Source organism: Podarcis gaigeae, assembly GCF_964106915.1.
Source record: "Podarcis gaigeae genome assembly, chromosome: Z".
Classification (NCBI taxonomy): domain Eukaryota; kingdom Metazoa; phylum Chordata; class Lepidosauria; order Squamata; family Lacertidae; genus Podarcis; species Podarcis gaigeae.
This window is the reverse complement of record NC_139691.1, coordinates 13,768,674-13,793,980: the sequence shown is the minus strand read 5'-3', so window position 1 is coordinate 13,793,980 and position 25,307 is coordinate 13,768,674. Positions and strand designations below refer to the sequence as shown.

The window sequence follows — 25,307 nt, the reverse complement described above, 5'->3', positions numbered from 1 at the left end:
TAGGGGTCTAAAACTTATTCATTTTAACTTACGCTTAAGAAATTGTTACAACTGTGATTTTATATTACCAATAATTTCTAAAATTATACGTTCTCTCTAAAATAAAAGCTGTAGAAAAAATTATCAGCTTAGATGTCAAAGGTAAGGTAAGAGAAAGCACCCTAACAGAGATGAGGGAGACACAGATGGGGGGGGGGGACAACAGGAAGAAATAGGCTTAAATAGGGCAAGAATTATTTTTATTGTTTTAAACTCAGCATTAAATAACTCCAGTTTATTTTTCTACTAGACTAGTGGAGGCTGCCAAGTGAGCCACAATAACATGCCAGGCTTTGGGGAGGGGAGGCAGAAAAGGCTTCCTACTCTTGCAAGAGCCCCAAATTTGTTCCACCTAGGCAGGGTGACTCTTGCTTAAAAACTGCAGGCTCCGATTTGGCTCCGGGAAGAAAACTAGAGGGCTCTGGCAGACCCTAGAGCCCTTTCCTGCTTCCCAAAACTGGGCAAGCAGTTACTAGACTTCCAGCTTCAGGAAGGCAGTGCCAAGGCTGCAGCAGCCTCCAAGAGCCCTAGCATCGCATTCCAACAGCCACACAAAATGGATGCACTTTGTAATCTTTTCTAAAATGGCTGCAGTCTATGGATGCTTTGCCGCCCCAAGTGGATATTCTCAAGTATGCATCTTCCCACCTTTGTGTGGGCAAGCCCTTAATAGGCTTCCGGCTTCAATATGGTGGTGCCAGGCCCTTGGAAGCACCTCAAGCGCCGCCCTCTTCCAACAGCCACACAAAATGGACCCACTTCTTAATCTTTCCTAAAATGGCGGCCAATTTGGCGCCCCCAAGAGGATCTTCTCAATTTTGCAAGGAGGGCTGAGCGATGTCTTGTTTTTCAACATTGTGATATGTCATCACGATATATATACCGATACAGCACCATGTCCATATCTGAAATATGAACAGAGATACGTAGAACGAACAGAGTTACGTGCTGGCAACTCATATTAGTTAGGGGTCTAAAACGTATTTATTTTTACTTAAACTTAAGAAATTATTACAACTGTGATTTCATATTACCAATATTTCTTAAATCTGCACCTTTTCTCTAAAATAAAATCTGTGGAAAAATCAGCAGCACAGATGTCAAAGATAAGATGAGAGAATGTTCCCTAACAGAGATGAGATAGACACAGATGGGGGGGAGGCAAAGGGAGGAAAGATGTTTAAACTCACAATTAAATAACCCCCGTTTATTTTTCTATCACAATAGTGGAGGCTGCCATGTGAGCCACAGCAACCTGCCAGGCTTTTGGCAAGGGAGGCAGAAAGGGCTTTGTGCTCTTGCAAGAGCCTCAGATTTTGTGCAATATAGGCTGGGTGCCCTGTGCATAAAAACTGCAGGTACAATATTGTGCCACCTTGGTGTGACACCCTGCGCAGGAAAACCAGGCTCTGGCATATTCCTAGAGCCCTTCCCTGGTTCCTAAAACTGGGCAAGCACTTACTAAACTTCTGGCTTTTGGAAGGCGGTGCCAGGGCTTTGTACCTCCCTCCAACAGCCACACAAAATGGATGCACTTTGTAATCTTCCCTAAAATGGAGACCTCTGGGAGGCTAGTATAGGCGCCCCCAAATGGATCTTCTCAAACATGCACCTCACTTTTGTGTGGGCAAGCACTTACTAGACTTCCGGCTTCAGGAAGGCATTGCCAGGGCTGCCTCCAGAGCCCTAGTGCCACCCTCCCAAGGCCACACAACACTGATGCACTTTGTAATCTTTCCTAAAATGACAGCAGCTTTTGGCGCCCCCAAGTGGAGCTTGTCAATTTTGCAGCACATCAGATTTCTGAATGACTAAAATAGCATAGAACTATGTAAAAAGGAAAACAGGAATAATGGACTAGAAACACTTTTAAGTACCTCAGGAGGAATATACCCTACAACCAAAGCAGGTCCTGCATGCAATGTATTATGGCATATATGACATTCCGCTACTTGAAAATGCATAGAGATTAACAGACTAAAATAAGCATCCTACATAAACATAGGTCAGAAAGGAAAAGTGCTGCAACTAGGGCTGGGTGATGTCTGGCTCTGGAAAGGAATATTCAAGCTCTGGCAGGGTCCTAGAGCCCTTATCTCTTTCCCAAAGATGGGCAATCAAGTACTAGATTTCCGGCTTTGGGAAGGCGGTGCCAGGGCCCTGGCATCACCCAGAGCTCTAGCGCCGCCCTTCCAAAAGCCACACAAAATGGATGCACTTTGTAATCACTCTTAAAATGGCATCCTTTGCATGGCCAATATTTGGCGCCATCAAGTGGATCTTCGCAAGTATTTTTGGATGAAAAAGCATAGTACTATGTAAAAAAAAACAACGAGAATAGGAATAATGGTCTTGAAACAGCATTAAGTACCTCTGGAGAAACATACCTTACAACAAAAGCAGGTCTTATATGCAACATATTATATCATATATGAGATTCTGCTATCTGAATAGCCAAGGAGATTGACAGACTAAAATGAACATCACACATAAACATAGGTCAAAAAGAAAAACAGCTGCAATGAGGGCTGGGCGATGTCTGGTTTTCAACATTGTGAAATGTCACGATATACCAATATATAAGACCATGTCTGAAATAAGGATGGAACTATGTAGAGGCAAATGGGGTGATGTATTTTGCAACTCCCACTACTTAGGGGTCAAAAATTTACCTATAAGCTATTGTTATGCCGGTTATTTTACAGTACAGATAATTTCAAAATTAGCACCCTTTCCTAAAATCAAAGTTGTAGAAGTAACTAGTAGCATAAATTATCAAATCTAAGGTGGCAGAATGTTCCCTAACAGACAGAAGGGAGATTCAGACACACCAGCACACACAGAAGGGGAGAAGGGAGGAAAGAGGCTTAAACAACAAGGCTATGTTTATTTCAATTATCTTAAACTCAGAAATAAATAATCCCAGTTTATTCTTTTTCTTGTATTAGCAGCAGCTGCCAAGCAAGCCTCAGCAACATGGGGGGCTTTTGAGAGGTGAGACAGAAAGGGCTTCCTGCTCTTGCAAGTGTCCCAGTATAACTCTGGCATCAGGAGGTATGTGGGAAAATAAATATTTATTCCCCACCCACCCAAAAACACCTGAACAAAGTTGTGATACATAAGGTTTACTCCTATTCCAGAGCCCTTGCAACACTCTCCCAAAGACAGATAAAATGGATGGACTTTGGTAATCTTCTGAAGCCAATATTTGGAGCCCCCAAATATATCTCTTCTCCAGTTATGAACCTTCCCAATTTTGTGCCGCTTCAAAATTTTGTGCCCTTTCTTTTCCCCCCAATGCTAGGCAAGTGCTTGCTCAACTTCCAGTTTTGGGGAGGCGGTGCCAGGGCTCTGTGCCACCCTCTGCAGAGAGCTCCAAGGTCCAGACAAGGGCAGGGCGATGTCTAGTTTTCAATATTGTGATATGTTGCCAGTTAACATCACAATATACCAATATTACAAGATGTCTGAAATAAGGATGGAATTGTGTAGATGTGAACAGCATAATGTACTGGCAACCACTACTACTTATGGGTCTAAAACTTACAAAATCGTACTGACCTTTAACATATTGTTACAACTGCTATTTTACAGCACAGGTGCTTTTTAGATTATCACCTTTTCTCTAAGATAAAAGCTGTAGAAGTAATTAGCAGCATAGATATAAAAAAGTAAGATAAAAGAATGTTCTGAAACAGACACAATGGAGACACAGACACACCAGCATAGGGTTGTCGTACTTCCAGATTTTCCTGAACATACAGGAAATCGCTGAAATTTCAGGGGAAATCTGGATGTACAGCAAGCTAAGTCAGCTTTTGTGTCAGGATTTTCACTTCTTGAAATATGGCAACCCTACACAGAAGGGGAAAGGGGAGAAAGGGGCTTAAACGACAAGGCTAGGTTTATTTTTATTTTTAAAACTCAGAATTAAATAACCCCAGCTTATTTTTCTACGAGATTACTAGTGGCTGCCAAGTTAGCCCTGGCTGAGGGCTCAAAAGCATGGGGGGCTTTCCGGGAGGCAAGGCAGAAAGGGCTTCCTGCTCTCGTGACAGTCCCAGCAAAGTTCAAGTATCATGAGGTCTCCTTCAACTACCTCCTAGCCTGCTGCTGGCACTTTAAACAAGAAACTCATGGTGTCTAGGTAAGGTACTGAGGAAAGGTCCTTGATAGGCTGCTTTCTTTGATACATGCTCTTGTGCTTCTCTGCCCCCTGCAGAGCAAACAGAACACTGCTGTTTGAATCAGGGTAGAGACGAAATTTTTTGAAACCCTGACGTACTGCAACCCATGTCAGAAAGTTTAGATTTTGGTGAATTTCCTTTAAAAAAAAAAGCTCAACAACTTTTGTTTCTGGATTTGGCAACCCTGGGACATGCACACATCATAGTTTGTGCCATGTCAAACCAGTTTTGGACAATGTATCACATACCCTCCAAAATTTCTCCGATGAAAATAAGGACTTCCCATTCCATAATGATGATTTTACTATTTATACCCCCCCCCCCAACACACACATCTTACTGGGTTGCCCCAGCCACTCTGGGCAGCTTCCAACATAATTAAAATTAAAATTAAAAAAGATTGCCTTCAGATAACTCCATCACCTCCAACATTTCTTCAATGAAAATAGAGACATCCTAAGGAAAAGTGGGATATTCTGGGATCAAATCAGAAACAGGGATGGCTTCTCAAAATCAGGGACATCCCTGGAAAATAGGGACACTTGGAGGGTCTGGTATCACCCAGCCCTAGCCTAAACAAAAAGGTTTGGAGGGCTGCATTTGGGCCCCAGGTCCTAGATTTCTCACCCCTGTTTTATCTGCACATAAACCATCAGGTATTTCTGTTGAATAAGCTCCATTGACATGAATGGGCATTACACAAGAAAACAGCTTCCTGGAACTGGAGAAAGGATGCCTGTTGCTAGTAAGCCTGCTTAAATAGTTTCAACCACCAATAAATCACACCGGCTCATCATTTCCATGCTGCTTGGTTTTCTGTTAACCATCAGCAGTTTTAGCCCATAAAAAGTGGAGACAGCATAAAGAAATAAATGCAAGCTTCAAAATGGGATGCAGGTGACTTGCAAAGGTCTTAAACTTCAAATAGAGCATAGCCAGAGAACCTCTAATTATGAAGGGCCGTGTCTGTAGATTCAAAATGCCCTTTCTTAGAGATCGCTCCAGGTAGACAGAGAAGCTGTTTCCAATACGAAATCAAAAGAGAATTGGAAGAAGAAAGGAGTGTAGAGCAACACACTTTTGCATGTGGTTGGGAGTGATATGTCACAACTGTAAACACAATTGCCATTATTAATTTTTGAAATTTGGTAAGCCATAAGAAAAGGTTCCAAGTGATGGCAAATACTGTAGGGGAACTGCCACAAAAACAGTAAAGTTTTTGGATCAGCACTAGCTATCATTTATAGTAGCAGGAGCTGCAAGAAAATGTTGCAGCATGAAGTCCTCTTAGGGATGTAAGGAGGTAGCAGTTTCCATCCCATCCACCATTCACTGAAATCAGTGCTGTTTCCATTTCCCCACAGTTCAAGTTCCACTAGAGCCTATTTCATTCACTTCACTAGCCACTACAACTGAAAAAAACAAGATTAGTTATGTGATTGATTTACATGATAACGCATTTGGATAATGTGTCTTATGTGATTTCTATTTTGTTTCCTTGATGCTAGTTGCTGACCGTAACAATAAATATTTTACTTGATTTTAGTGGAAGGAAATGTTAAAAGCAATGCATACAATCACATAATTATTTTTGTAGCATTTATGGAAACAACAGTGCTCATATTTGCTTGCTTGGTTTTAATTTCTGAACTTTGATGAACAAGCACATTGTGGCAATTTCCGCTCCTGTTTTGCAGCAGGATTTCCCAACATGTCTAAGAGCTTCTATTCAGGGGTTCAGTCACCCATGTTCTCTACCAAGATAATCCATTTCATTTCCACCACCACCCACCATTCACTTATGTTCTACACCCACTGAACACGCTCAGTTCACAATTTCCTGCAAAGGTCCATCTAACCAGTATAGCAAGCAACACAAGATGGGAACAAGGCTGTGTTGGCTGGCTTGGAGTTTGCTCTGGGAAACGGAGTTGCAAACAGAGCCGGGCAAATGGGGGCAAGGAAGAAGAGGGTGGATGTGGCAGGGCTGGAAGAAATCAAATGACTGGCAAGAGCCTATCTGACGGACGCACAGCTTGATTGAAGGAAATTAGAGCTGCAAGATCAAAGCCCTGGAATTGCATCCAAGGATTGCGTGGAACCAGAAAGGAGGAGACCAGACGCAGTGGAATTCCTCAGTAAAAAAAAAGGCGGGGGTGGGAGAAGACAGCAAAGCGTTGTGCTGTTTCCATTTGGTAAAACAAAGGAACTTGTTAAGAATTTTCCTTTTTTTTTTAATAAAAAGGAGCAATTTGTGCATCTCAGTCATGTCCCATAAAGCAGCCCATATGTTGCAGTAACAGAGCACGAGCCAGATGCTGGCAGCCTCTAAGCACATGTGTGTGTGGTTTGTAGAATCACACACAACAGCCATACCTGGATTGGGTTAACTTGGTCACTGTGTGGACATGTCCAGTGATATTTTCCTTTCAGTCTGAATGTTACTGTCCATGTTAACTTTGTACAGCTGCACCTCAGGATGCGAACGGGATCCGTTCCGGAGCCCCGTTCGCATCCTGAATGGAACATAAGACGCAATGGCACGACGGCGAGTCTACGCGTGCACAAGTTATGTTTCACCGCTTCCGCGCATGCAAGTGATGTCATTTTGAGTGCCTGCGCATGCGTGAGTGATGAAACCTGGAAGTAACGCGTTCCGTTACTTCCGGGTTGCCGCGCAGCACAACCCAAACGCGCTCAACTTGAAGCACATTCAACCTGAGGTATGACTGTACTGGAGAAATCCTGGGAGTACCATATTTTTCGCCCTATAGGACACACTTTTTCCCCTCCAAAAATGAAGGGGAAATGTGTGTGCGTCCTATGGGGTGAATGCAGGCTTCAGGAAGCTATCTGCAAGCCTTGGGAGCCCGTGAGAGTTCCCACCGGGCTCCCACGGCCTGCGGAGAGCTGCCTGCATCCCGAAGCCTGGGCACGCTGAGCAGTCGCGCCCAGGATTCGGGTAGCTCTGCGCAAGCCGCGGGAGCCCTCCCACCGCTTGCGCAGAGCTGCTTCTATCCCGAAGCCTGGGCGCGCTGAGTAGTTGCGCCCGGACTTTGGGTAGCTCTCCGCAAGCCGTGGGAGGGCTCCCATGGTTTGCGGAGAGCAGCCTGTTCTGGGGGATGGGGTCGGGGGAACCTTGGGCTTCCCCCGCCCCAGCCCCGCGCCTGGGGGGGAAATATATTTTTTTCCCTTTATTTCTCCCCCAAAATACTAGGTGCGCCCTATGGGCCGGTGCGCCCTATGGGGCGAAAAATAACAGTACTTTTAAATGATATTCCTGCAGTATGGGGACTAGGGGTAGGTGAATCTGCAAATTTTTCTAATTTTTCCATTCTTAAGTTCAGCTCACCACATTTCCACATCAGTTTGCAATAAAAAGAAGTCATCGTGAAAATTCATTTACTCTTCAGTTGCTTTTGGGATATTTTATCAGAAATGATTCATAAACTGAACTAAGTAATACAAATGTGAGAAATTATTGATACTTATTTATTTATTCATTCATTCATTCATTCATTCATTCATTCATTCATTCATTCATTGCATTTCTATCACACCTTTTTCTCCAAAGAGCTTGAGTTGGTGCACATGGTTCTCCCCACTTCTCATTTAATCCCCACCACAACCTTGTGAGATAGTTTAGGCTGAGAGACTGTGACCAACCCAAAATCACACCTAGCGAGCTCCATGGCTGAGTGGGGATTTGAACCCTGGTCTCCCAGGTCCTTGTCTGACACTCTAACCACTATACCAAACAGGATGGCAGAGACAGAAAGAGAGAGAGAGGACTGACCTGTGTCAGGATCACAGCTGCCATGTTGGTTGCAAGAGCAGGGAACACAACTGACCAAGGGGCCACCGAATGGCACCTCCCTCTTGAAACCAGGAGCGCAGGACTCACAGAACTGGCCAACATATCCTTGCGGGCATATACATTCTTCGACCCACAGGGCAGGCTGAGAGAGGCCTGGGTAAGCTGATGTAAGCTGGACTTCCTTCAGGAGAATCCTACCTGAGGGGAAAGAAGGGAGACCCAGAGGGAGGAAAAGACTCAGTTGCACACCTAGTCATGGTGGCTGTGCTAGCAACACAGGCAGTTCCTTTACACCATCAGATCTTTCGGTCCATCTAGCCCATTCTTGCTTATGCTGACTGGCAGCCCCTCTCCAGGGTCAAGGCAAGTGATCTCTCCTAGCCCTACATGGAGATGCCAGGGACTGAACCTGCAACCTTCTGCATGCAAAGCAGATATTTATCAGTGAGCTACAGCCCCTTCCCTATGTTATACTTCCAGTGTTGAAGGTAGTCTGTCTCTGAATGCTAGTTGCTGGTAACCATGAATGGGGTGAGTTACTGTTACATTCAGGTCCTGCTTTTGGGCTTCCCATAGGGCATCTGGTTCGCTAAGTGTGAGAATAGGATGCTGGACTAAATGGACCATTTGTCTGATCCAGCAGGGCTTTTCTTAGGTTCTCAGCCTTCCAATACTCTTATTTTTCCTTCCCCTCTCCATGCATCCAAGGTGCAGTAGAAGCCACCAACCTATATGTTGGATGGCTTTAAAACAGGATAATCATCATCATCATCATTATTATTTTTATTTATACCCTGCCCTCCCAGGCCAGAGCCGGGTTCAGGGCAGCTAACACCAGTAAAATTACAATAAAAACATAATGGAGGGGGACCAATTTAAAATACAGGTTAAAATACAATTTAAAAAGCAGCCTCATTTTAATAATAGCCCATGGATCAAAACCATGAGGGGAGGGAAACATAAGGGTCAGACTGAGTCCAAACCAAATTCCAGGCAGAACAGCTCCGCCTTGCAGGCCCTGCAGAAAGATGTCAGGCCCCGCAGGGCCCTAGTTTCTTGTGACAGAGCGTTCCACCAATTCGGGGCCAGTACTGAAAAGGCCCTGGCCCTAGTTGAGACCAATCTAACCACCTTGCGGCTTGGGACCTCCAAAGTGTTGTTATTTGTGGACCTTAAGGTCCTCTGCGGGGCATACCAGGAGAGGCGTACCAGATTAGACAAACTATCCACAATGGCTATGTTCTACCTCCATTTTGGGAGGCAGTATGCCTCTGAATACCAGTTTCTGGGAATCACAAGAGGGGAGAGAAAGGTTCTGCTTTCACAGACTTCCCATAATGGATGTCTGGTTGGCAATTGTAAGGACACTGGACTAAATGGGTCTCTGGTCTGGAACAAGCCAGGCTCTTCTTATGCTCTTATTCAAATTCAAGCTCACTTAAAACCAGAGGTCTTGAGGAATTGCACTTTTTACATGACTGCCTACACCAGGGACCAACTACACATAGCAGGTTTTCAAATGACTTACCTGGTCCATAACTGCTTTTGGCCTGGATCCGAAGCGCTGTCAGGTTGGAGAGCAGGCGCTGGAACTGGAAAGCTGACAGAGCTGGTTGCATTTCTTCCTCAGCCTCGTGAAGCCTTTGAGTAATATAGGATTGGAAGCACACAAAAGGGCTCATGGGGAAGCAGGATGAGAGCTTTAACAATGGCCTTATCACCCCCAGTGAAATGACATTTATCCGACTTCTGTTTGCTCCCTTGTCAGACCTGAGCACTTGACCATTTAGTGGCCAAAGTTTTAATGGATCGCAAATCAAATCTCTCTGATGCCAACTAAAAATTGACTAGAGTTAACTGAAAAGCAATAAAGTGCACTGCCCTGCCCTGTGTTGCTTGTATTTATTTCTTTAAATGCTCCTCAAAGCTCAAACAAAAAATGAGCTGGTTATAGGAGCACCTAACAATAACTTATTAATATTACTATTTAGTTAAGAGTGCTACATTAAGGACCTGAGAGACCAGGCTTCAACACTCTCCTCAGCTGCAGGGTGACTTGTTGCCAGTCACAGCCTGGGTTGCTGTGATGATAAAAATGAGGAGGGGAAGAACATGCTAGCATTTCACTCCTCCGCTGCAAATACAGCTGTTGCTAGCAGCTCAGAACAGGTTCAGGATTTCAGGATTTCAGGTTTAGGATTTCAGCTTAGAAGATGTAAGCACTTTGCAAGAGGTTTGAAAAGCGGAGGAGAGGGTGGCCTGCCAAAATTCTTGGTGGGTTGGCTGTAACAAAGGGAGAGACACCATGGCTGGTTCCTGTTTGTAGACCTAAGCCTGCTGCTCCTAAGAGAGGAGCAAAGAATCTTGTGATGTGAATGCTCTGTACACTGTAGGCTCAGGTTGTATATATGTGTAAATAAGCCATATATCATAAAGACACTACAGTCTTTGCTATGCCTAATTTACAAAGGAAATACACTTCGGGTAAGCACCTGGAACCCCTTGCACCACTAAGAGATCGGGGTGGCATGGAACAATATATGTATATAAAAATATAACATTTTTAAATCTAGAAAGCACCACCATGAGCAATGTAGTGCCTCCCAGATGTTTAGGACTACAACTCCTGACCATTGGCCATGCTGGCTGGGAGTGATGAGAGCTGCAGTTCATAAAAATCTGGAGGAAACCAGCTTGGCTACCCTAGTTACATATCACAACAAATATCACACATATATATTCACATGAGCAAAATAAAACTTTTTAAATTGGGTGACCTTGATTCTCTCTTGACCCTCTCTTTACTTTTCATTTGATCACCACAATGCCATTGTTTACTGTTTGCATCCTTGATAATTTTTAAAAGGCTGTTAGATCAAAACACCTTGGCTTGTGATAGGAACAGGTGAGGAAGAATGGTAGAGAAAAAGATACCTGAACGCTATCATGTGCTCTTCACAGTGTGTGCCATTTCTGCTGTCTTCTGTATCGGCATAACTGGCTGACACTGAGATGCCATCCCCCTCCAAAACCAGCCCAATGGGGAAAGAATGGAAGTCAGGTGTGGTGCTTGCTATGCGGAAGAACACGGAGAGGGTCTGCCCGTAACTAAGGTGCTGGTCACCCAGGAACCTCTCTAAGGATTGAGAGGGAAATTCAGAGGAAAGGCAAAAGTTATTTATCACACTGCATAGTTTATTTATCACATTGCATTTATATCCCATCTTTTCCTCCAAGCAGCTCAAGGTGGTGTACGTGGTTCTTGTCTCTTCCCATTTCATCCTCCACAATAACCCCGTGGGATAGGTTAGGCTGAGAGATAGCAACTGGCAACTATCTCCCTGACAGCTTAATGGCCAAGAGGGGATTTGAAACCTCGACTCAGAGATCCTAGGCTGACGCTCTAACCAATACACTATACTGGGGCTGGATGAACAAATATCTCTATTTCGGTTTCTATCAGTTTTTCAGTTTTCCAGTTTTAAGTTCAGTTTGCCACTTTTCCACCAGCTGTTTGTGATTTATTATTATTATTTAAAAACGTTGCAAAAAATTGTCAGCATCTGTCAACAGTGTACACATTTTTGCCCAATAAATACATGATTTGCAAGCAATTTTCCATAAGGGAATGCATTTTTCGATGTTGTTTTTCAGAAAAATATGCATTCTTAGGTACACTTCCCCCTGTAACACACATGTCTTTTGGCTGCAGAACCTGCATCAGAAAATTTGGCAAAGTGTGAATTTCAAAGGATAGCCTTGATGGTATTGTTCTGTGAAGTGTAAATTAGATAGGCTTCCATTAAAGCATGGATTGAACACTTTGGGTTCCGCACCTTTGCTTCCATCACCCATCAATGAGGAATCTGACTCCTGGTCCCTGATATAGTCAAAGTGATGACCTCAAGCTGGAAGGATACTGGCACCACAAGCTACTCTTGCAGAACAGTGAGCATTGAGTGACCAGCTTGCTATGTGCTTTTGGGACTGGCCCCAAGGGCAAATTCCTTCCAGAGGGCCATTTGGACCTAGGGTCATTATGATAAACTGCAATGGAAGGAGCTAGCAGCCTTGGGAGAAGGAATTTTCATCACTTCCTGCTTTGCAGATACTATACCTGGCGCTATAAAATCAGCCTCTTCCTCCTCTTGCTCCAGGAAGATCTCTCCTCTAGTCCAGCGGAGGGGGACCTCCTGCCCACTTGGATTTACTGCTTTCCAGCCATCGAGTCCTGGTTAAAAACAACAAAACACAAGCAAAGAGAGAGAAAGAGTGATAAAGCAAGTCTGGCTGACCTTGCAATTTAGCTCGCTTTTGCCTACAAGGTTGAACCTAGGATCTTCTACATGCAAGACAGATGAGCTACAGCCCTTCCAACAGGAACATAGGAAGCTGCCTTATACAGAGCGAGACCCTTTACTCTATCTAGCTCAGTATTGTCTGCACTGACGGGAAGCGGCTCTCCAGGATTTCATTCCCAGCCCTACCTGGAGATGCCACTGGGAGCTGAACCTGGGACCTTCTGTGTGTAAAGCAGGCACTCAATTAATATCCTTCCCTTCTTTCGCCATTCTTGCTCATGGAGGCCTGGTGAAATTTCACCCTATAACTACATAGAATCAAACAATTGTAGAGTTGGAAGGGACCACACGGGTCATCTAGTCCAACCTCCTGCAATGCATCTTTCACCCAACATGGGGCTCGAACCCACAACCCTGCGACTGAGAGTCTCATGAGCTATTCATGTTGAAACAGGAACTGGAGCTCTGGAAGAATGGAAAAAAACCCCAAACCAATTGTTACTTTGCACCACAATAGCCATGGGGAGAAAGCATCTGGATTCCAGACACTAAGAAATGTTATGGTATAAAGGCAAGCTATATGAACCAAGGAAAGGCATTACAATGAAATGTGTTGCTTCACCTTCCATTTTAAAAATAATTGGAACAGATTCCAATACAATGGGTATTTCATGCCATCCCTATTTGGGTGTTTTTAAAAACATATTGTTAATCAGTTAATTATTTGATTGATGTATACACCACTTAAGGGACGCGGGTGGCGCTATGGGTAAAACCTCAGTGCCTAGGACTTGCCGATCGCATGGTCAGCGGTTCAAATCCCTGCGGCGGGGTGAGCTCCCGTCTTTTGGTCCCAGCTCCTGCCCACCTAGCAGTTCGAAAGCACGCCTAAGTGCAAGTGGATAAATAGGTACCGCTTTATAGCGGGAAGGTAAACGGCGTTTCCATGTGCTGCGCTGGTGCTGGCTCACCAGAGCAGCTTCGTCACGCTGGCCACGTGATCCGGAAGTGTCTCCGGACAGCGCTGGCCCCCGGCCTCTTAAGTGAGATGGGCGCACAACCCTAGAGTCGGACACGACTGGCCTGTATGGGCAGGGGTACCTTTACCTTTTTTATACATCACTTAATTGTCAATTTGACTGTGGCAGCCCCATAGCTGTGGAACTCTCTTCCCATAGAGATGCATCTGGCAGCTTATGCAACTTGTGATAAATGATAAGACACACCTCTTTACCCCAGATTTTGACACTTGAGATATATATCTGTAGGATCCACCTTATTTCTGTGACTGTAACTTGTTTTAACTGTTTTTAATATTGTTGTAATTGTTGTAACCTGCCCTGGGACCTTAGGGTGAAGAGTGGGTAATAAATTGTAATAATAGTATTGGTATTAGTATTAGCATTAGTATTAGTAGTATTAGAAGAAGTAGTACTAATACGGATTCTAAACAGATTACAAGAATAAAGGTTGCCATATTTTGAAGAGGACACATTTGTCAACTTCTATTTTTAACTATGGATCGCTATGACAACTCTACCCATGAAAAAGAGAACATTTCCTGGAAAAGGAGGACATTTGGCAACCCTATCAATAAAAAATCCACCAAATAGTAAAGAAATAAACATCTACAATTAAATAAAACACATACACACAAAGACTGTCAGGGCCGGCCCAGGACATTCTGCCACTTGAGGCACAACAGAAAATGCTCCTCACTCCGCCTTCATAGCTCCCCCCACCTGAAGGCAGTTGGGAAGTAAAATGAGACCAGAAAGGAATGAGTGGCAGCATGCAGTGGTTTGCGGTGTGCTCCCTGGAGGCTGGATCTGCTACCAGAGGCAACTGCACCACCTCACCTCATGGGTAGCCTGGCCTGGCAGACAGTAATAGCATGTTCAGATTATTACGTTAACAGCTACGCACAGAATAATTCACACAGGTTTTCCATCGGAGCAGGAGCCCCTTGACCACTGGGCCCTGTGGGTTTTGACAGGTTCTATAATGGGCGTTCCTTGGGCTGCTCACCAGAGGGTGATCTTTCACACACACAAGAGAGAGGTCTATGAACTTGCTTCAGTGCCATCTTGGATGCTGGATGGCGACTGAGCGAGCTACTTGATAGGTTCACACAGAGTCCAAGCTAGGTTCACACAGAGGCCTTCAGCCAGTGCAGAATAAACCCCTGCTGTGCAAAGGGAGAACAGGAGACAGAAGGTCTCATATGCTCCATTGGGTTTACTTTGGGTCACCAGCTGTGTACTCACCCACATGTCTCTCCACTGGCCAAACAGAAAGCTATAACTCAGCCAGATACAGCTCAGAATTAAATAAATTATGAGTGCTGGGTTTACACAGCTGCTTTTTCCTTTTCTTGAAGTTGCTGAGCCATTGATGCTGTGCCATTGGGGAGGCTTTCACATACAGTGCTACCTTGGTTTACAACCGCTTTGGATTACAACTGTTTTGGATTACAACCACGTCAAACCTGGAAGTGCATGTCCCTTTTCTTGGATTACACCCCATTTATTATTATTACAACCAATTATTACAAGCCATTGGCTTTGGGTTACAACCTGTTTTGGTTTACAACCTGTTATGTACTGAGTTGAATAGGATCCAAACTGCAGCAGCCTGATTGGTCCTAGAACAATAGGATCCAAATTGCAGCAGTCTGATTGGTCCTAGAACAATAGGATTCAGAATGCAGCAGTCTGATTGGTCCTAGAACAATGCAGCAATATGATTGGTTGGCAGGAACCACCCAATCATGCTCCAGATATAAGTGAATCCACAACCTGATTGGCTTACAGTAGAATTCCAGAATTAGCCAATCATGTGCAGCCCATTGTGTAAATAATGTATATAAAGCAGATACTTTGAGGGGACATTCATTCATTCCTCCTCACCACTATGAGCTGAATACAGAGCATGAAATCACTTTGCGACTCTGAGTATATTTCACAACCGGACCTTGGGAATGGATTATGTTTGTAAACCAAGGTACCACTGTACAGTGAGCTATTTGCCTGGTCTCTGATGCTCTATAGTGCCACCCAAATAATGGCCAGATTTGGGTACTGCAGCTCAACAGTCCAGCCACACTTAGGCAATCTGGGGAGCCAATAGGGGCCTAGCTGGATTTATAGAACAGTTGCTTCAGGGTTGGCTCCTCATGCTGAGCAGCATGCTCAATGGGACAGATGCTTTAGAGATTAGTAAGTGAACTGGGATGCAGTGGCAGATATCTGAGCGATTCATAGCAAGACTGACAGGGGTATGTGATTTTCAATTGCTAAAATGCAGCAATTGCAAAATGGTTGCTTCTTCCTGCTCCAGAACAGGGGTAGCCAATTTGTCCTACGGCTTGTGTGGGATTCCAGCTCCCATCATCCCCAACTAGCATGCCAAATAGCCAGGGATGATGGGAACTATAGTCCAACAACACCTGCAAGGCATCACTTTGGCTATCCCTTAGGTAAGGTTACCAGATTTTTTTCAATGAATCCGGGGACACTTTTCAACTTCCTATTAGATAGATGGTTTTTGTCAGGGGACTGATTTGTAAATCCGGGGACTTCTACTGCTTTAACTGTTTTTCTGTCTCTCCTGGGAGTCCTGGAATATAGTTGGGTTGAATGGAGCCTAGGGAACTTCAACAGAAATCCTACCACTTTCACTAAACTACAACTCCCAGAATGATATCAAGGAAACTGCAGCTGTTAAAAGTGCTATAAGCCCAACATAACGTTGTAGTGTGCAGATATACCCATATAGAAAAGTTCCCCAACTACCTTGGCTGAAGTCAGAGATGATATTGTGAACCTCATATCCCTGGGCCACTGTGCACGCTGTTGAATGGCCATAGCAGAAGCAGCTGGTGCAGCCAGTAGGGTTGTGGAGCTGTAGATTGAAGCTACCAGGTTGGCACCTGGACAAGAAAGAGCATATGTCAGTCAGCTTCATGGAGCAGACCAATTTTTATTGACAGTGTATCTTTATCCATGGAAGATAAGGCTACCACCCACAGCGGCTAAATTCTCCCTCCACTGTTGGAGGCAGTATGCCTTTGAACCTCAGTTGCTGGGAATCATAGGTGGGGAAGACACTCAGGTTGTACTTGTGGGCTTCCCATTGGGATATCTGGTTAGCCACTGTGAGAACAGGATACTAGACAGATGGGGCAGATCTGATCCAGACAGACTCTTCTTGTGTTCTTTGAGAGTCTTGGCTGCTCCCCAGATTCAGGCTCATGAATGCTTGTTTGTTTGTTTGTTTTTAAAATCAGGTGCAGAGAAATTTTGGCCCACCAGATGTTACAGAACTAAAACTCCTCTCATCCCTAGCCATTGGCCATGATTGCTGGGGCTGATGGGAGCTGTAGTTCAGCAATATCTGGAGGTGCTTTTATTCTCATCAATAAAAAAGACAGATCCCTCCTCTGAGGAGGTTACAGTCTTATGTTTGCACAGGGCTAGGAACAACAGAGGGAAAGGAAGAGAGGCGGGAGATCAAGATTACTCACCTGTTGCACAGGTACCCTTCTACCTTCTCTTTGCACCTGCAGTGTCCTGTGTTAGGGTCACATGTTCCTACACTGCCAGCTGCATCACAAGCGCAAGGTCTGAAAAAGGAGGCCAATGACACATACCGGTAAGTTGTGTCACTCAAATGAAGGCTGCAGTACAGCAGCGCCAGTTCCAGCATGTTCGATGTGACCAGAGCGAGGCATCCACATGCATCATGGCTGCTGGGGTGTGTGGCCTGGCCTGGCTGCCTCTTTGCCTGCTCTCTCAGTAAGGGGACTTTCCAGGACAATGTCTGAGAAGTGTTGAAAGAAGGGAACTAGGCGAGGCAGCCAACCCTGCAACAAGAAAGCGTTGCTGCCCGCTAGGGATGAACGAATGTGGTAGTTTTGGTTTCTCCCTCCCCCCCCCAAATTAAATTCAGTTATCCACAATTCTGCATCAATTATAGGTTTTATATCTTCCTATATACCGTATTTTTCGCCCTATAGGACGCACTTTTTCCCCTCCAAAAATGAAGGGGAAATCTGGGTGCGTCCTATGGGGCGAATGCATGCTTTTGCTGAAGCTTGGAGAGCGAGAGGGGGTCGGTGCGCACCGACCCCTCTCGCTCTCCAGGCTTCAGGAAGACATCCGCAGCCTAGGCAGCCCTGCGGGAGTTCCCGCAGGGCTGTCTAGGCTGCGGATAGCAGCCTGCTTTCCGGAGCGCCGGGCGTGCTGAAAGCAGAGTGCCCGGCACTTTGGGAACATATCCACAGCCTAGGCAGCCCTGCGGGAGTTCCCGCAGGGCTTTCTAGGCTGCGGATAGCAGCCTGCCGCCCAGCGCACAGGGCGCCCTGAAGCAGAGCACCCCGCGCGCTGTGCAGACATCGGCCAGCCCCACAAGCTCGGGGGACAGCAAGGAGGCGCAGCGCTGCCATCCCGCTGTTCCTCAACCTGGTTCGGTTTCCCCAACCTGGTTTTGGGGGGGAAATAAAGGGAAAAAATTTCCTTTATTCCCCCCCCAAAAAACTAGGTGCATCCTATGGGACAGAGCGTCCTATGGGACGAAAAATACGGTACATAAAAATGTAAGACTGTCATTACATAATCCCCATCAGAGGATTCATAATTGCATGGAGAGGGAAGGCGCAGTTCTAGGGGGTCATTGTGGGTGGAATGGCAGGAGGGCTGGTGACAGGAGTGAACAAGGGCACAGCCCCTAGTATATGTAAAAACAGTCAAGAAATTTGTTAGCATCTTGTGTGAATTCCTCCTAATAAACACACTTTTATATGCAGTGTAGATTAACATATGCATTTTTGCAAGCAATATTTCTAATGTAGTGCACTTTGTATGTTATTTTGCCCCAGTAAATGCGTTTTTATGTGCATATTTTCCTAATACATGCACTTTGGTTGGAGAATCAAATCAAAACACTCTGAGAAGTTAATTTTGAAAGGTAGCCATGTTTCGCTTTGTGTATTGATTTGAGAAGTGCACCTTCCCACTGAAATGCAAACAAAATTGAATTTCTTCACCATTCCTAGCATCAGCTCAGAAGAATGGGAACAGGTGGAGAGGAGTATGCTGAATAGTGACAGTGGCTTGGGGCCCAGGAGGAATCCCAGCTTCTACCACCTGAAGTGGCCACCTCACTTTGCCTAACGGTGGAGCTAGTCCTGCCCCTGCCACAGTTCCAGGGGGATACTATTCCTCCTCTTCTCACCTGCACCCGCCTTCACTGAGGGAATGGAATCCATCTCGGCAACGCTCACACTTCCAGCCTGTCACCGTTGCTTTGCATTCACAGGCCCCTGAGCTGTCACACTGGGGATTCAAGGAACCTGGGAAGATATAAAGTGTCAACAAAGGAACTGAGGAATCCGATTTATACTGAGTCAGACCATTGGCTCCATATAGCTCAGGATTATCTACATTGACTGGCAGTAGCTCTCCATTGTGGTGTAGTGGTTAAGAGCGGTAGACTCGTAATCTGGTGAACCGGGTTCACTTCCCCGCTCCTCCACATGCAGCTGCTGGGTGACCTTGGGCCAGTCACACTTCTCTGAAGTCTCTCAGCCCCACTCACCTCACAGAGTGTTTGTTGTGGAGGAGGAAGGGAAAGGAGAATGTTAGCCGCTTTGAGACTCCTTAGGGTAGTGATAAAACGGGATATCAAATCCAAACTACTACTACTACTACTATTCTTATTCTTATTCTCCTCCTCCTCCTCCTCCTCCTCCTCCTCCTCCTTCTTCTTCCTCTTTCTTCCAGTGTTTCAGGCAAGGGCATTTCCAGCCCCACCTGGAGATGCCAGGGAGGAAGCTGGGGAGAGCAGCTGATTGCTAAACCACTCTGAGAATTTTAGCTCTGTGAGGGGAATGGGTGGGTTTCCTAACAACTCTCACCTCCCTGAACAAAGGATGCTTGGGGGGGAGGGGAGAGCCATGGCTGTTTAAAGTGGCATAATAATATGTGGTTGGAGTCTCTGTTGTGAACAATATTGTATTAAAAACTCACTCTCTCTCCCCCTCTCTCTATATATATTCATGTGCTACCAGTCAAAGAAGATAGCTAGGAGTTTTATGTCACTTCCCCCTTCCTGCCCCCCTACCCTTCATACTGCCTCCCCAAGCTGCCTACCTGCTGGGTTGCAGCTGCAGGGCTGGCATGCCGCCTGGGTATCCCAGCGGTAGAAATTCTGGCGGCAGCGCTCACAGTGCGGGCCGTCCGTGTTGTCCTGGCAATTTCGGCAGTGGCCACCGTGCCCAGTGCGTCGGTATAACTCCCAGTCATAAAAGCACTCATCTGATCGGCCGCTACAGTTGCATGCTGGGCACAAATAACCCAAACAAACACAAGATTGTTTTGCCAAAACTTATTGTCTTAACTTTTATTGCCTTGGGGGCAGAGACTTCTCTGTTTTATTTTTGCTTACGGTATCCTGATTGCACTGTAGAATAATAATAATAATAATAATAATAATAGGTGCTCTCCAACATACTCAAGAGTTGACCCACTGAAATAAATTTTCCGAGGGGGAAAGGAACCCGGAACTATAGGTGGTCCTTCTGCTCTGAGGCTATTCCTTATGCTGGAAATGACCACAGTTGCCAGACTCCAACATGCCACTTACGGAGACACTCGTTGGCAGCCTCAGCGGTGCCCCGTGCCCACGGGCGGTCCTGATAAAACGGCTGGCACAACTCGCAGTCTACCCCAGTGGTGTTGTGCTGGCAGAGGCAAACCAACTGATCCTCTTCATTTGGGATGCATTCACTAGCATGGCCATTACACTTGCACCTAGGAGAGACCCAAACATGGACAACTGACCCTTTCAGTATTATTCACCTCTTCAGTTAGGAACTTCTCCAAAGCAGGGTAGGCTATTTAAAACAAAAACAAACCCAACAACATTCTCTGCCCTCCAGACCCCTCGTCTGTCCTGAATGCGCCTTTGTTGAAAATGAGGAAAATACATTCTTCTCCTCAAGGGAACACATATGCTAAGCAAAGTTTGAGAGATAGAACACAAATCAAGTCCATAGCACCCTTCACCTCTTTTATCCAGGGCTTATCCCTGACCCCTAATCCCAGGACTTGCTGTGCTTGGAGTCTCTGAGGGTGGCCTGTTCAGAAGAAAACAAATCCCAGCTGCTTGGGAGAAAGACTCAAGACAGATAAAGCCAGTGTGGTCCTTGCTGTGCTTTCATAAGACCACCCTCACCCTCACCCTCCCACCCTCCTTTTTCTCTAGTGTGTTTTCTTAACACTGCAGCAGAAATGGGCAGAAAGAAAACCAGGAACGGGGGTGGTAGAATGGGGAAACATTTGGGACCATGATTTCCCCACCCCTATTTATCCCTCCCTCCACCCAAAGGACACGTTTTGCTTCTTTAATCAGCAATCCTTATCCGGCCTCATTTGAAACACTGTCTGAGCTGCAGTAAAGCATGATTTGCATGCAGAAGGTCCCAGGTTCAATTCCTGTTATCTCCAGGAAATTGTAAAATAGCCATTTGCTGGGACCCAGGAGAATTTCTTTGATTTCCAGATGTGGTGACCCCTCATGCCCAAAAAAGGGAAGTGGTCCTTGGGTTAGGATTTTACACTTGAGCCTTAAGAAGCGGGGATTCGTAAGACAGCAGGAAGTCATGATTTAAGGTTGGCAACACTTTCCTTTTTCCCAAGTGAGAGCAACCACCCCTTCCCAATAAAAAACTACCCTTTATGATTGTCCTTTTCCTCTTTCCACCCACCCATCCCATCTTACCTGCCCCCTACGGAGAAGTCTGAGATGGCATAGTAGTAAGACTGCAGCACCTTGGGATCCTTGAAGATGTCATCCCCAAAGGTATTTAGCCGGTCCAAAGAAATCTTCAAATCCGTCCCGGTCACCCACTCCTACAGAATTACACAGGATCAGTATGACAATCCACTGGGACCGAAATGTATGCTTTTTCCTATAAAAAATAGGTGTTGGTACTCACCATGAAGTTGTTACAGTAAGTGCCACACTTTTTAACAACAACAAGAAGAAGACATGCCGGTACTCTGTACCCTTAAGTACCTCCTAGGGGGAAAAGCACTGACCAAAACGAATGTTTGCAAAGGCTCAGATTCTAAGAGAAGGGGAGGAGCCTGTGACTTTGAAGGGTGGAGACAAGAACAGCAGATGGGGGTATTGTTTTTGAAATATACTCTTGAGTCCTGTAGTGATTTCATGCTCTTTATTGCAGCTTGTAAAACAGTGATTCAATTGCCCCCCAAACCTCGGGTTTTTATATACATTATTTACACAATGAGTCCTGTCTGATTGGCTGATTCTGCTTCCCTCCTGGAGTCTGATTGGTCTTTTCCTGCAGGCCAATCAGTTGTTGCATTCCAGGATCCTACTTGTCTATTGTTCTAGGATCCAAGCTTAGTACATAACAGTTTTTGTTTGTTACTATTTTATATATTTTTGTGTTTTTATATTGCAAACTTCCCTGTGATCCTTGGATGAAGAAATTAATTATAGTGAGAAAGTAAGCAAATAGTAGGGGTACAGGACATCTGATTGATCAAGAGCAGAAGGGCAGAGGATTTTTAGAGTTCAAAGGCCACATTCCTTCGTGGGCTATATTTCTTGAACAAACCATTTAGAAAGTGTCAGTGGCTGTCAGTTCAATTATGGATTCAGGGAGGCGGCCATGTTGGTCTGACGCAGTCGAAATAAAAAAATAAAAATTAAAAAATTGTCCAGTTGCACCTTAGAGACCAACTACTGGACAATTATTATTATTATTATTATTATTATTATTATTATTATTATTATTATTATTATAATTTCAGTTCCATTCTGCTTAGTCCCAGCACTCACCAGGGAGAAGGACAGGGACAAAACTAGAATGGGCTGGCTTTGCTTGCCACTGGCTCTCTGGCTCCACCTACTGTTGGTCTCCCTGCCTTCCCCCCTACCAGTCCCAATGGACTGTACCCCAGAGGTTATCAAACTTTTTGAGTCCACAGCACCCGTGACCAATTACATTCTTTCTGTGACACCCCTGTGGGGCTTTTGAGCCCAGTTATGTCACCCCTTACCTGCAGAGCCAGCAACCCCTCACCCCTTTTCAAACACTTTCCCTTTGGAGTGTTCCCTCAGCCTCCTCTCCTCTCCCCTCTTCTTGGGAGTCCCCTGGACAGCTGCTACCCCTCCTGTACCCAAAAGAGGTGCCTCCTCACGTTGCCCCACAGGGGCCTGTGACAAGGATGCTCCCAGCCTTAGTGGCCCAACAGAGACTGGCCAAAGGCGAATGTGAGGCCAGTACTTTGGGAGACAGCAATGGCAGCAGCAGGCACTGCCAGGCCTGCATGGCAGAAAGGCTCCCCTTCAGCACCAGGCACTCAGCTCCCAGGCAGGCCTTGCACACAGCAAACGCTTGCTTGCTTACTCCAAGGTCACCTTAGCTCCTGGCAACCAGTACCCCCTGGCCAGCCCCAAAGGTACCATTTGCCAGGGGAGTGTGTGGCTGGGGATGAAACAAACAGCTGTGAAAGTCTTTGGGAGACAGAGATGTGAGAGGGCATGGGGGGGGGGGGAGAGGAACAGAGGCCAGTGTTGCTCATGGCAACTGAGCATTGTTCAAGGCACCCAGGTTGCCATGGCACACTGACTGAAAACAACTGCTGTGGCCAACTGAAACCAACGGACTTCCTAGGTGCAGGGCCAGTCCACCTATGGGGCAGACTGAGGCAGCCACTTCAGGCAGCAGAACCTAAAGAGAGCCTAAAGTGGCAGTAGCAGGTTCTGGCAAGGTCTCTCAAGATCTCACCAAAATCTCGCAATAACTCCTGTATCTTGCTGGAAACCACCATCACACTGCAGACACTGCTGCCTGACCAACGTAAGGGAGGTTTGTGGGGAGCTGCACTGGTAGACCGGCACCTTCCTGTTTTGCCTCATCCTGCCTGCATGGGTGGGTGAGGTTAAACTGAAACACAGTTCCAAGATTGGGGAACCTGTGGCCTTCCAGATGCCAGGCCCCTCCAGGCTGGTCTTTTATTGTTTTTTTAAAAATAATATTTATTACTTTTAAACCTTACAAAAAAGAAGAAAAAGAGAAGAAGAAGAAGAAGAAGAAGAGGGGGGAAAAAGAAGAAGAAGAAGCAAAAGAAAGAACAGGCAGGTCTTTTATTGCAGGCAAATTCTGCAACATGTTCTTCACAAAATCATAGTGCCTTTCTGGTGGATTTATTCTACAGTGGTCCCTCGGGTTAAGAACTTAATTCATTCTGGAGGCCTGTTCTTAACCTGAAACTGTTCTTAACCTGAGGTACTGTAGCCTTTTCAGGCCTTTTGAACGGGTGGGAAGAGCATTGTGCCCGGGAGAGGGAAGTGGGAGTGAGAAAGTAATTTTGAAAAGTCTTGAGGCTTGAGGCCTGCCTCGTTGGGGGGGGGGGGTGACTACACAGGTTTTAGGGTATCTTAACCTGTCCTCTCCTCCTTCAGTACCACTTTAGCTAATGGGGCCTCCCACTGCCACTGCACTGCTGCCGCGCGATTTCTGTTCTCATCCTGAAGCAAAGTTCTTAACCCGAGGTACTATTTCTGGGTTAGCGGAGTCTGTAACCTGAAGCGGCTGTAACCTGAAGCGTCTGTAACCAGAGGTACCACTGTAGTTTGTTCTTCAGTGTTTCCTGATTATACTACCAGGCCGTTGTTCTTGTGTTAAGGGACCACCCACCCACCCAGAGATTTGTACCTGGAGAATGGGACTCTGGTCAAAGCTGTAGGCACTAGGCCGGCCTTCAAGGGTGGAGAAGGCCACATTTCCCCCACTCAGTGGGGAAATGTCGCTGAACTCGTCTGTACAGAGTGCCACCCGCTCATCTTGGCCAGGCCGCAAGAACTGTCCTTCTGGCTTCCTATATGTCTTCTCACACGAGGCGCTGTAATACTGGTAAGGGATCCAGGGGCTGTTAGAATGGCTCCGCTTATAGATGGCAAAGCTCTCTGGGCGGCTGGTGTGAAATTTCAACCTCACGTAGGTGATTTCATAAGATTTTCCTAAAACGGGAGAAAATAAAGAATGGTCAAGTATTCTTAAGTGCTCCACTTTAATCACTGTTATCTTCGGATGGGCTCTTTTTGTTAAAGTGATAAATTCTCCTCATCCCTAGGGGAGATTTGTTATTTGGCCAGTCATCACCCTGTCCCTGAACAGGGAACACTCCATGCTACAACCTTTTTGTTGATGTGCCCTATTGTCTCTTCTAAAAAAACAACAACATTACCTTCTTATAAACATTCTGCTCATTCCTTTCCTGGAAAACCTATCAGCTGGGGATAGGAGAATCTGTCAATTTCAGTTTCTTTCCCCCCCAGTCTTAAACTCATTTCTCCACATTTCCACATCATTTTGTGAATATCTTTTTTTTAACAAGTCCCCATGAAAATTCACCAGCATCTTAGTGAGAAAATTTCCTAATACACTTGTATGTATACAATTTTGCCTAATGTACACACTTTTGCAATAAATTTCCCTTAAAATAATGCATTTTAAAAATATATTTTTACTAATCTAGGCATTTTCCTGCACACATGACCTTCACTTACGGTTTTTTGTGTCCATAACTTGGTTTGAGAACTGCAATGCAAGATTTTGAGCATTTTGAAGGATGGCTAAGTTACGGTTAGTACAAATTATGGCCAGTTTGCCTTTAACTGTGAACTGAATCAATTTTCTCCTGTATCCCTATGTCTCGGCAGGACCATCTAGTGTTCTTGGAATAAAACACAGAGAGTTTCACTTTCCCTGCTATCTCTTGGATCTAAATGTGAATGTTTATTTCTTCTTCTCCTTCTTCTCCCCTAAATCAACAAGCAAAGGTCTTTCATCCACAGAAAGCATCATGGCGCAGTGGCATCAGGGCTGTTCTATGCCAGCAAAAGATGGAAAAAGCAGCTGGAACG

The 25,307-nt window shown here is 45.5% G+C and overlaps 1 protein-coding gene across 3 annotated transcripts in view; it reads right to left on the bottom strand.

Moving 5' to 3' along the window:
* Positions 1-25,307, bottom strand: part of LAMC3 (laminin subunit gamma 3) — a 64,097-nt gene that overhangs the window by 28,600 nt on the left and 10,190 nt on the right. The window contains exons 2-12 of one of the 3 annotated variants that reach the window (XM_083721320.1): positions 24,097-24,401; positions 21,126-21,256; positions 19,989-20,155; positions 19,496-19,684; positions 18,579-18,696; positions 16,870-16,968; positions 16,139-16,275; positions 12,161-12,274; positions 10,978-11,179; positions 9,572-9,684; positions 8,023-8,241 (exon numbers count right to left, since the gene is read on the bottom strand). In XM_083721320.1, the coding sequence (XP_083577446.1) occupies positions 8,023-8,241; positions 9,572-9,684; positions 10,978-11,179; positions 12,161-12,274; positions 16,139-16,275; positions 16,870-16,968; positions 18,579-18,696; positions 19,496-19,684; positions 19,989-20,155; positions 21,126-21,256; positions 24,097-24,401 (1,794 nt within the window). Of the gene's footprint in view, positions 1-8,022; positions 8,242-9,571; positions 9,685-10,977; positions 11,180-12,160; positions 12,275-16,138; positions 16,276-16,869; positions 16,969-18,578; positions 18,697-19,495; positions 19,685-19,988; positions 20,156-21,125; positions 21,257-22,662; positions 22,907-23,183; positions 23,329-24,096; positions 24,402-25,307 lie in introns of those variants that run through there. The other 2 variants (XM_083721321.1, XM_083721322.1) reach the window with 2 other exon arrangements.